The sequence below is a fragment of the Sinohyriopsis cumingii genome, unplaced genomic scaffold (genome assembly GCF_028554795.1).
Source record: "Sinohyriopsis cumingii isolate HCF-2022 unplaced genomic scaffold, ASM2855479v2 utg000573l, whole genome shotgun sequence".
NCBI lineage: Eukaryota > Metazoa > Mollusca > Bivalvia > Unionida > Unionidae > Sinohyriopsis > Sinohyriopsis cumingii.
In genome coordinates this window covers 799,788-812,174 of record NW_028315911.1, presented here as the reverse complement: position 1 = coordinate 812,174, position 12,387 = coordinate 799,788, and the positions used below count along the sequence as shown (strand labels likewise).

The 12,387-nt window shown below is 33.4% G+C and overlaps 1 protein-coding gene across 1 annotated transcript in view; it reads right to left on the bottom strand.

The window, feature by feature from the left end:
- Positions 1-800: 800 nt before the first annotated feature.
- LOC149773781 (uncharacterized) overlaps positions 801-12,387 on the bottom strand; it is a 215,533-nt gene continuing 203,946 nt past the window's right edge. The window contains exon 16 of the mRNA XM_089946020.1: positions 801-11,616. Coding sequence (XP_089802146.1) covers positions 11,368-11,616 — 249 coding nt within the window. The 3' untranslated portion in view covers positions 801-11,367. The remainder of the gene's footprint in view (positions 11,617-12,387) is intronic.

The window sequence follows — 12,387 nt, the reverse complement described above, 5'->3', positions numbered from 1 at the left end:
ATGTATATTGTGAATGTGCATGCATGTATATGTGTGAATGTGCATGTATGTGTGAATGTGCAGGCATGTATACGTGTGAATGTGGATGCATGTGTGAATGTGCATGCATGTGTATGTGTGAATATGCATGCATGTATGTGTATGTGTGCTGCAGGCAAAGTTTATTATGTCAATTACATGAAAACAAACCTAACCAGAAAATGATACATTGGTACGCTCAGTTAAAATATGAGTAATGGCATTAGACATAACTTGACATGTGAAATATGACAGAAAAGATAAAAGGATGTCCAAGAAACCTGCATAAGTGATAAAGTACAAGATAAAAGAATGTCCAAGAAACCTGCATAATAAAGTACAAATATTTTATGGCATGTGATGATCTGCAACAGATGTTTGCTGAAATGAAAAATTTTCGTATGTGTAGATCATGCATAGAATTAGTTTAGTGTAACAAATATTTTTTGCCACATGTAGTAACATTATATAAGACAAAAGATTAGAGGAGTGCAGTTTTCCTACTTAATAAGATGAATCCTATTATAAAATGTTTGTATGCTAATTACATATCTGAATAATGACAGAAATATGTATGACAAGAAGACAAACAGAGAAAAGGTGGGAGAAAGAAGAGTGTGGTCAGTCAGTATTTCAGTATTTAAATTCGTTCCCTATTGCTAGTCAACTTAACATAATGGAAGTATGGATGCATACATTTATGTACTTAGGTCTAGCTCTCTGCTAACCTTAAAAAAGTACATTGTGTGCTACCATGCTTTGTAACATAAAAGACAACACAATTTGAACTTTAGAAACTTTTATTCATAATTTACACAAACAGTTAACTAAAACTAAACCAGCAATACAAATGCAGACTAGTAAATTATTAATATCCAAAACATTTAAAAAAGCAAGAAATAAACAGAGGCCCAAGTGGATCTGACATCGCTCATCTGGCTGACATTCCCAATGGTCAAAATGTCAGTTGGCCATGAAATCTGGTCAGCAGGATGCTTTTCGGATGAAATTTCTCCAATGACATAGACTGTAAATGTTGTGAAAACAATTGTTTCAAACTCTTCCAAGTTTCTGTATCTTTCACATTTTATCACATAACAGTGTCATTTGTACAATACTGGAAGGCTCCTATTCTATGATGCTTTGTCAAAATTGATCAAATTCTCTACAGCATTGTTGTTAAAATTGTGCAGTTTTATCTACCTTTTGTAAACAACAGCAATAATTGATTTTCGAACAGCATCATGTGTGTGAAATTTAGGACACATTCCAATAGATCTTATCAAATTCTGTGAAGTAATTATTAAAAGGAGTTATTAAACATTCTTCTCTTTTAGTAACATCAGCCATATCTGATCGAAGAGAGGTATAACTTGTACAAATTTAATAGCATTTCATGCCTAAATGCTTTCTTTAACATCTGGCTAAATTCTGTTCAGTGGATTTGGAGCAGAAATTGTTTGATGGATTTTCAACTGTTGGCAATAGAGGCTATTTGTAGAAACCTGAAAGCCCCTTAATACCAGAATTTGCACACATCATGCTAAGCAGTTTTTAAGAAGTCATTTCAAGTTATTTATAGTTTTTGTAATGACTACCATGACTGATGATGAACAGTACAAATTTTAATTGTCTTCATTTCAGGAGGCTTTTTGAGTAGTTTGGTTGTAAGCTACTAAGTGTTTTTGAGTTTGAGAAGTTGTTTAAGGGTTTTCTAATTTTAGTTATGGTGGCCATATCTGATGGCAGACTGGCATCAGATATACGAATCTGAATGGTCCATATGCCAGGATACTTTCTGTCAAACTTGTTTAAATTCTGTTCAAGTTTTTGGGAAGATGTCAATTAAAGACTTTTCTATTTTAGACATGGTGGCCAAATTTTATGGCAGATTGACACTATCTGTATAAAGATGAATGGCCCTAATGACATGATGCTTAGTTTGGTTAAAACTTGTCAGGTGGTATGAAACTTGTCAGGTGGTATGAAGTTGAAAATAGCAGTTATTGATGGTAACAGTGGCCATAACCAAAAGGTTCCCGAGGCCAGTATGCTTTCTCCCAAACTGAAAGGTCCTGAGGCCAGTATGCTTTCTGCCAAACCAAAAGGTCCTGAGGCCAGTATGCTTTCTGCCAAACCAAAAGGTCCCGAGGCCAAATTTGATCAGATTCTCTTCAACAGTTGTGGAGAAGAAGTCGCTTAAAGTTTTGTCTATTTTCAGTAATGGTGGCCATATCTGATGGCAGATCAGCACCATTATGCCCAAGATGTTTTGTGCCAAGTTTAGCTGAAACCAGTCTGGCAGTTTTTAAATTAAATTGAAAATAGCAATTGTTGGCATATGATGGAGGCTGGATGATGAACCAGGAGACATACCATAAGCTCAATTATCCTTATGCCAGATGAGCAAAATTTTAAACACTAAAACTGAAACCTATTACATCTTATTGTTTGCTTAATTCCATGCTACTTAGAAACAAATTTGCACATTGGTGATGGCACTGATTGCAAAGGGAGCTTACTCTGACCTTGCTGGAATTATTTGGGGATATAAAAACAACAAAAGCAGGCATAATGGACACCTGATTTAGACATACAGTGCACTTATCTAACAGATTTTCAAAGTACCATTTCTATCATTTAGTACTATACATGGCATAAATTTATGGACACATTATAAAAAAATGAGCCAGTCGCTTGGATGTCTGTTAAAGACACTTTTTCAAGTATCACTCCTAGCAAAACTGTAGCTCATTTGAAATGATACAAATGCTATAGTACATCTGAATGATACAAATGCTATAGTACATTTGAAATGATACAAATGCTATAGTACATCTGAAATGATACAAATGCTATTGTACATTTGAAATTATACAATTGCTATAGTTCATTTGAAATGATACATTTGATACAGTTCATTTGAAATGATATAACTGATATTAGGTATGAAAACAAGAAAAGAAAACCATGTCCTGTAAGCACAATGATTTTATGAAAATAACAACTTGAAAATAAATAAACAGTTGAGGTTCGATATTTTGAGCAAGATGAAATGTTTTGAGGGAGGTAACTATGTTTGGATATAATTTGGTATAGGTTCAAGTTTCAGTTTTTAAAAAAAAAATGTAAACACAGAATACATGTGGAATTATATACAAACTGCCCCAGGATTTTGAAAAGAAAATCTGATGACAGACCACTGTGCAACCATGTATGCCTTACAAGCCAAATACTCAATATCACAGATTGTTGTTTAAGGTGATCTGTTTTACTTTGTTTTCAATTTATACTATGTTAAAACAAAGTCAAATTTTGAGATTATCAACAAATTTCTCTGGTGAGATACCTTAGACAATAGTTGCTCTGGACCACATCTTTGGTAAAAATGCTGTCACAAACAATTTTCAACAAAGTTAACATCACATCAGCTTAAAGAGGTCACACAAATTATTTCACAGTTAAGACAGAGGTGACAAATCTTTAAAATAAATATCATGTGTTAGAAAAATCATCAAGTGCAGAATCAATACTGAATATTGTATTTCATTTTCAAACAGACGTTACTTATGGAAAAATCGTTCTAAATATTCATAAGGGTGCAATTTAAAATAGAACTTTTGAATTATTTTTGTTTAAGCAGACAAATTTGCATGCATTTATTGCTTGCACTGATACTGAAAGCAATGAAATAAAGAACAAAAGATCCAGCAATATTAAAAGGAAAGGTATAAATGTGAATTGAGAACACTACATTGTGGAGAACACTAAATTACACAAATACAACAAAAATTGGCAGGGTGAAATTATAAATCTAGATGTCTTGAACAAATAAACTTGAGGAATGGTGATTAACTTAAATATACCCCAGCCTCTCCTACACTCACCCCAACCCAATGTGCGAGTAAAGTCTTTAGACCAATAAATGGGACATAACTCTTTGATAATAGTGCAAGTACACTGTTTATCAACGTGGATCTTCTGATGAAAACTATGTTCAGTTTCAAGCAAAGTCACATAAAACAGCAAGAGCAGTTGCATTCACAAACTCCTCTCATACATTACATCATCTAGCTATAAATAAAACAGGACAACTCATGCAAAAATAAAGAGACAAGAAAGATTTAATAATATGTGTAGTACATACAAATCTGCAAAACAAGTTGCATGCACAAGATTCTAGGTTACACTTCATTTAGCTGCAGGACAAAGATGGCAAAAACTCTAACAAACATTGTGTGAGCAAAGTGATTTGTTGAAATGTGTATCTACAGGTGATGATCATAATATTTACATACTTTCATGCCAATCCATCAAAGACTGTGGGACTAGGTGTGATAATGAGATTGTATCAAACACTGCATTAAGTTTTAACACAAAAAGGGCAATAACTCTTATAAAAAATTGTGGGAGCAAAGTTATTTGTTAATATGTGCATCATAGAACTTTCATGACAATCAGTCTAAAACTGCGGGACTAGTTGCTCTAAAGAGGTTGTGTCAGACAGAAAGCTAGATGGATGGAAGGAAGGATGAATAGATGGATAAACCAGAGGATTACTACTACAAACTCATTAAACAGATTATTTCTTATAAAATAGCTGTTAAACAAATTTTAGTAAAATTTTCTAAAAAGAATGGAGAATAATAATTACTCTTCATTTTCAAGTTAAGGTTTAACCAACTGAGAAAAAGCAGAAAATCTGTTATCTAACATACTGGCATTCAATGAACCCTATTTTAAAACAACAAATAGCTACTATGCTAACATAGCTGCAAGTAAAGAGTTCATTTAACTAGTATTGTGTCATACAGTGAAGAATATCTACAAAAGAATGACTAAAATTATGCAGTTTAAGGTGAAACTAATGAAAATATATGCTGAAGTTCTTATAATACTAAAATCTATATATGCATAGTCAATGTGTCAAAGGGAACACTAAATACAGTGTTAAAGAAACAGAGGTAACATGCATCACAATCTATGTGCAAAATGGTCTTACTAAAAGCTGCATGAAACAGCATGGTATGCATACAGTTGCTTGTGGATAAATCAGTAAGTATCACTATATGTACATGTTTCAGATGGAAATTTTAAAGACTTTGCAATAAAATACTATATCGTCTATACTTGCTTATATGATAAGTCAAACTGGAAATTGCATAAACCAAGATCTGCCATTGCATAATGTGCTGGCAGGTCTGGGTCTGTGCAGTTTTCTAGGAGTAATCAATAGAACAAACAAAACAGTCTCTGATCTGTAGGTACATTATGCTATGGCAGATTAGGATCTTTGTTGTTTGCAGTTTGACTTGTCTTACAAGTGAGTATATATGGTACCACTACAAACTTGAACATTGACATGCTTTGAGCTCCATCTTGCTTGCATAAGCATAACTGACTGTGAGAGACCAGTCTTCCAAGAACTTGTTTTAAATCATGGATCAACAGCTGCTCTGGATATTGGTACAGTCAATGATAATTACAACTTGGATGCAAGTGATTTCATCACATCAGGTTTGGCCATCGTACTCATTTAGACATGGGGGGGGCATGAGTTATCAATAAAACAGACCATTTTCATCATGGCTGTAAAATTAGATGCAGTCTCGTGTAATTGATTCATCACAACCATTCTTAAATACTTAAATTATCATACCAGAATATAACAGGTATTTGCCTATTTTTCTCATTTATTTTAAACAATACATTTGAAATAAATACCTGGTTAATCTTAGGGGTAGAGTTGTTATGATGATCAGTTTATATAGGAAATGTTCATTTATTATGAAAGAAAATCAATGTCAGTTTCAGAACTCAGATATTCTATTGTATATTGGTAATATGTTTTTTGTGTATACATTCATTCTAACTAATATTTTGTCACAATGTTAATATTCTATTTATAACGAAAGTCACTGTAACGTGAGTGGACACTTTAGATAACCTGAAGGGCAGGTAAGTCCTTTTCTAACAACCAAATCCACCAATGCCAATCAAGAACAGTTAATTTATTCAGAATATGGGAGTCTGTAAACTAATTTTATATGCACATAACTGTGAAAACATGCAAAAGTTATATAAGAAAAAAAGCTGTACATATGACTACCTATAAAGAAAGAAAACAAGCAATGATTTTAATAAAGCTTAGAAGATCTACGTCTACATTATACATGATTACTCTTTCTGAAAATGTAACACGTTGGAATAAGCATAAGAGTGAAAAAACACAAAAATTCATCTTGGTAAGATGTGTAACAAGTTGGCATATGCATTAGTGTGTACAAACACAAATTGATCTTACCAAGACCACACTATACTACTGTACTCTGAGTGCTTTCTGCATAATTAAGGTCATAAATAAATGAAATAATACATCAACTGTATCAAAATATACTTATCCTTCCAATGCCTAGGTTACACACAGCTAGTAAAGCAAAAGACTACTAAAGATAAGCAGCTTGTTATGAACATAAAACTAACTGGTATTAATTGAACGTACTGTGGAAATTAAAACTAACTGAATGGTATTAATTGAACGTACTGTAGAAATTAAAACCGCTTACAAGCTTAATAAAAATAACCTAGTTTCGAAAATGAAACTAAATTTTCATCCAAAGAGTTTGGTAACAGAATATATCACTTTCCTTGGTACGAATGAGTAAGGAGATATTTTAAATATAGTTTAACTTCAATAAGGGAGAAATAAAAAAATCTCAGTCCTATATATTTCCTGCTTCTAATACACAACACACTGTATTAATGTTGAATTTTAAAACAAATTCAAGAATTAATGCAAATAGCTTATGCAACTGGCTTAAGTTTTCTTTAAAACAGAAAACATTTCTATGATAAACAAAACTCTGCCATTTATATTTTGATATACCATATATACTCAATTATAAGTTGATTTCAACTGCAAGCTGCACAGACCCAGATCTACCATTGCATAATGCATCTGCAGATCTGGAACTTGATAGTTTCTTAGGAGTAACCAGTAGAGCATGCAACATAGACCCTGATCTGCTGCAACATTATGTGACAACGGATTAGGGTCTAGGATGTTTGTGGTTGGAACTGACTTATAAGTGAGTAACTATGGTATCTAATGTCAAATCATGAATATCATGACCGACGGTAAAATGATTCATTTGGAATGTACAGTAACTTTGATGAATATAAGTATGTAACAACTGCATTTATGTCACATCCATGCTTATATCTATACATCTATATATAATTTGCATCGCATAAGACATTTGTCTCTGCCTATGATCAATGAAAACGGGCTGATGATGATATGAAAATAACTTCCTTATCTTTCAAGATGTGTGCATTGAAATGTTCTGATAAAAAGTAAGCAAATTCATCCATTGGTTTTATAAAAAAAATATGGAATTAACACATACAGATATACAGTTTGATCCCGCTAGAGCATGCTCTGTTATAACACGAATTCGGATATAACATGATCGTGGTGTGGCTCCCGAAATTTCATATACGTATTTTTCTCGTACACAAAAAAAAATTCTTTCTTAAAAGTACGAAAAAAACGTAAATAGTTTATTATCATTTTGGGGAAGAGATCACGTACAAATAATACAAGACGATCCTGGCGTGGCTCCTGAAATTTTATATGTATTTTTCTCGTACATGAAAAAGTAGTTTTTCCTCTTAAAAGTACAAATAATAACGTATAAACAGTTTATTCTGGAATCATGTAGGGCTTTGCCAATATCACAAACTTGGATTTTTTTCCTTATTGGCGGCAAAATATATCATCTAGGGATTTTTTTTTATTGGCAACATTGTTGGCTGTTTAAACTTGTATATACAATCATTGGTTTGGAGTGGAGAAATTCAGAGGCCCCATGAATTAAGCCACAAACTGGATATAAAATGTACTGAAATATATCTACTGTTACATAAACTCTTTGTCCATACTGACAAACCATCTAAACAGTGCATTGTTACATCATCATCTGCTTATCTTGACATCTAGCATGAGTAACGTATGTTGTGAGATATCCGCTTTTTTGTTGCCGACATTTCTGGTAATGGAGATCAACCAGACGAGGCATTATCTCGTAATCCATCTTTCGTTGGATTTTTGGCCACTCGCTAGTAATTAATATATTTACATAGAGTAACATTTGTTTGTGGATGGTAAGCAAAATTCCTCTTCTTTTCACTAAGTATTAAATCCTTCAGAACACTCATATTTTCTGTCATAATGCCTGTCATCAGACCAGAACACCTACCTCTCTATCGTCTGTTGACCCTTTGTTAAATTTCTGATGCATGCGTGGAAGGCAGCATCACGCTGCTACCACAAATGTAAAAACAAAGACATCTTACTTATTGGTTTATTCAAATAGGCAGGGAGGAACAGTAACTAGAATAGTCCAAATCATGGCCTATTCCTTTTTAAAAATGTACCCAGTTAAAATAGTTTGCTGAAATGTCAAAGGAAACCGATTACCTCTGAAGCACTGATTGTTATGAAAATGTACTCGGCAAATGGATAAAAAAAAACCCAGGCTCAATCATCCAAATACAATTATTTGATGTTGCCACCACAATGAGAATGGGCATTTGTTTGGTTCTCCAAAGCTGTCCTTTAGCAGTGACTTCAATAACGCATGCACCTTTCATCAAAGAAAGCCAACTACAATCTTCAATAAAAACAAAGAACTTTTCTTCACAGGAAGTCAGTACCAAACTCAAATAAAAGTACATGTAATGGAATCTGATATATTTTTGCATTTTACAATGTGACTGGAACACGTCAACTGTGTCATGAAAGTTTCCATTTTGCAGAGAAAATATTCATGCTTACTGTGTCATGAAAGTTTCCGTTTTGCAGAGAAAATATTCATGCTTACGAATTCTACCAATGGCAGCTTAAGACACAAACTAACTTTTACCAACTTGGAACGTACTGAAAAGTAAATGTGCTTCATCATTCGTTATGTGATTGTGCTATATTTTTCCACTGAATTCAGACCAATATGACCTGTGACAAAATTATTGAATATTTTTAAATATGTGTGCATATTTTCGACATAATCGCTTGTATTGTGAATTCAATATATATGATGAGATTCGTGGGTGAGTACATGTTGCTGATACTGTATTCATGCTATAAATTAGACATGTATATGTACCAATTCATGGTTCTCTAAATAAAGTAAACTACTGTATATGCCTTCTCTGTTTTCACTACAGGTGTATTTCTCATTTAATATGCATCGATTTAAGATGGTAACTGTGCTGATGAAGAACGTATTTTACCACCCGCATTTATTACCTATTCCACCATCTGCAATTTTTTGGGGGTACATGCATAATTTTCTTCACCTAACTGACCTGATTGCTTATAACACGGCTCAGTCTATAACACAGTCGGGTTCTATAGCTCCCAACTACTGTGTTATAGCAGGATCACACTGTATATTCATTTCTTTATCTCCGTCATTAAAATAAGTAATCTGAGAAGGTTCATACTCCAGGTTTTTTCTAATAAAATGTTTAAAGACACAGGCAACATCAAATATCTAAAATGGTTACATACAATACAGCAATAATAATAGAAATTATTTAATTTCAAAACATTTTATGCCATTTATTCTCACATATAAGTTTAGCCCAAATACAAACAACACAGACCCTGATCTGCCATCAAATAAGCCAGCAGATCAGGGTCTATGTTCTTTGCTAAACTGATTATTCCTAACAAACTGCATAGACCCAGATATACTGGCAAATTATTAATGGCAGATATGGGTCTGTGTAGTCTGAAGTTTGGACTCCACTTATAACTGAGTATATACAATAATTTAATAAGAAACTTTATTTCTGAGTTTGATTACAATCTGTTTCTCTGACATCAAATGTTATTTTTAAGTGTCTCTTTTCTTCATAACATTCTGATCACACATATGCCAGCACTGCACTGTAGAAGTTTTATCAGGGGGCAATAATTTTAATTTTTGAACAACCAGCCTTGCAATGATGATGCTGGGAAAAATGGCTTCACACTCAAATATTCATTACTTTTGCTATATAAAAGTCTAGCCACTTAAATTTCCTTTCCTTAGTTATGATTTTAATTGTTCTGGCTAGCAGGGCACATGAACTGTTCAGGTTAGCAGGGCACATGAACTGTTCAGGCTAGTTGGGCTAATGAATTGTTGTCACATGTGCATGTTACATGGGCAAGTGAACTGTTCAGGCTAGTTGGGCTAATGAATTGTTGTCACATGTGCATGTTACATGCACTCCGATTGCTTGGCATATGGCATTCTATGGAAGTGCAGCAGCAGTCAGTAAAGGTCCTCATCTGCTAACAACTTAGACCTTATTTTATGCACAATGTGTTACAATGGACTGGATTTCTGTATCGGCTTTGTACTTTGAGAATAAAAGAGTGAATTTAAATGTCAAATCAAAGAGACAACTTTCTGAATCATTTTCACTTGTGCTGACTGATGTAGCACTGAATCACACAAACACTAAACAGTGGGCTCTGTTATTACTACATTTGTGGAACTAAGTTGCAGTGAGATTTGGTAAAAGAGATGAAGACTGCAAACATGGAAATCTACAAAGACTTCTTAATATGACTTTAAACTTCACTATCGTTAGATGGCTCAACTAAACAATCTTGTGTTCACCTTACTGGCTCCTGTATAACATGTGCTTAATTGAGAACAGCAAAGAGACAGATTTTCGACAGTATAATGATCTAAATCTATGCTCTCTATCATGTGATTGGTATCATGCCAGTAGTGAAGACTGTGATCTGACAGTGTAATATGTGATTGGTATCATGCCAATAGTGAAGACTGTGATCTGACAGTGTAATATGTGATTGGTATCATGCCAATAGTGAAGACTGTGATGTGACAGTGTAATATGTGATTGGTATCATGCCAGTAGTGAAGACTGTGATGTGACAGTGTAATATGTAATGGCAGAGTCTATGCTGTATTCAATGCCAACACAAAATGTTAGAACATAACACTTGCTTTCATAAGATATTCTTTTTAGCACACATCTTGATAAACTTAAAATTCTTTCTTTTTTAGTTTGATTTTTCCGATCATAGGAACATCAGATTTTTGAAGAAAAATAACATTATAAAGTCATAATCCCATGTAATTAAGTAACTGTTTCAGACTAAGTATAAGGTACAAATTTCAATCCCTAGACTGCTTTTTCCTTCACATTTTATACCCATCTGCTGAGTATTACTCCCTGCAGACTGTATTCCTACAAATTACAAGTTTAAAATTCTTCCTCTTTAACATGAAAAATGCAGGCATCAGTCTATATCATGGTCTGGTGTCATTCATGCACTCTTGCACTGATCCTTTTCTCAAAAGAACCTTTAAACTCCAAGGCTTGCATCCAAATAGATGTGTAAGACATAACATAAATAAAAATCAGAGTAACAAAAACAAGAAGAATTGTCTTATTCTTGCATACTTTAAGTTGCACAATTTTACCATTGGTACATTTGAGTCCAAAAACTACTCCAACTACTATGATGATTAGCAGAATAATTGCTAAATGGCTCCCTGCCTGCACAACAACCTGAGAATGAAAAATAAATGACACTGGTTTAATAGTAATTGGAAACAAAAACAAACACAAATACTAACATGGAAAGATATTTTGCATTAACTTTAAATATAAAGGATGTGTATTACTAGGCATGTTTGTAAAGAACATAGCTTGTCTACTTATGTTCATGCAGTGTGTTAGACCAAAGATTCTACGAAGCAAAACATGGCATCATCATCTTGATTATGCAATGATGACATCACACTTGGTGAATTTCTGGCTTAAACTTTATAAAGTTTTCCAAGGTTGCATGGTGTTTTATTTTAGCAGGCAAGACATTTCTTTCTGTTGAACATGTAGTATTCAGTTAAGATTTTAAATATCTATATTTCATAGCCTGAAAGCTCTTTGATTTTGAAATGTTAGTGTACAAAAAGTGATAACAAATCATTTTTCTTTCGCTGTACCATTTCCATGCAAGTCAAGTAAAATAACATATTTTCTTCAGAAGTTGTCCATTGAAAAGTCTTTGTTTTGTTACAAGTCTTGTTGCTTTTATTCTTTAGAATTTGATGAATTTCAGCAAAATCTGATTTGATCAACCTCTGCTATTAGCAACCACCTGTTGTCAATGACCATCACGTACATATTGATTTTACTCTATAAATGTGCTGGTGTGAGCTAACAATACTCAACTTGACCAGTGGTCATGATTTTTAGGAAACATTTCAAAACTGCTATTAGTGACCATATTACAAAACCAGATCCTTTGTGACAAACACAATCACTGACTGAAGTGCA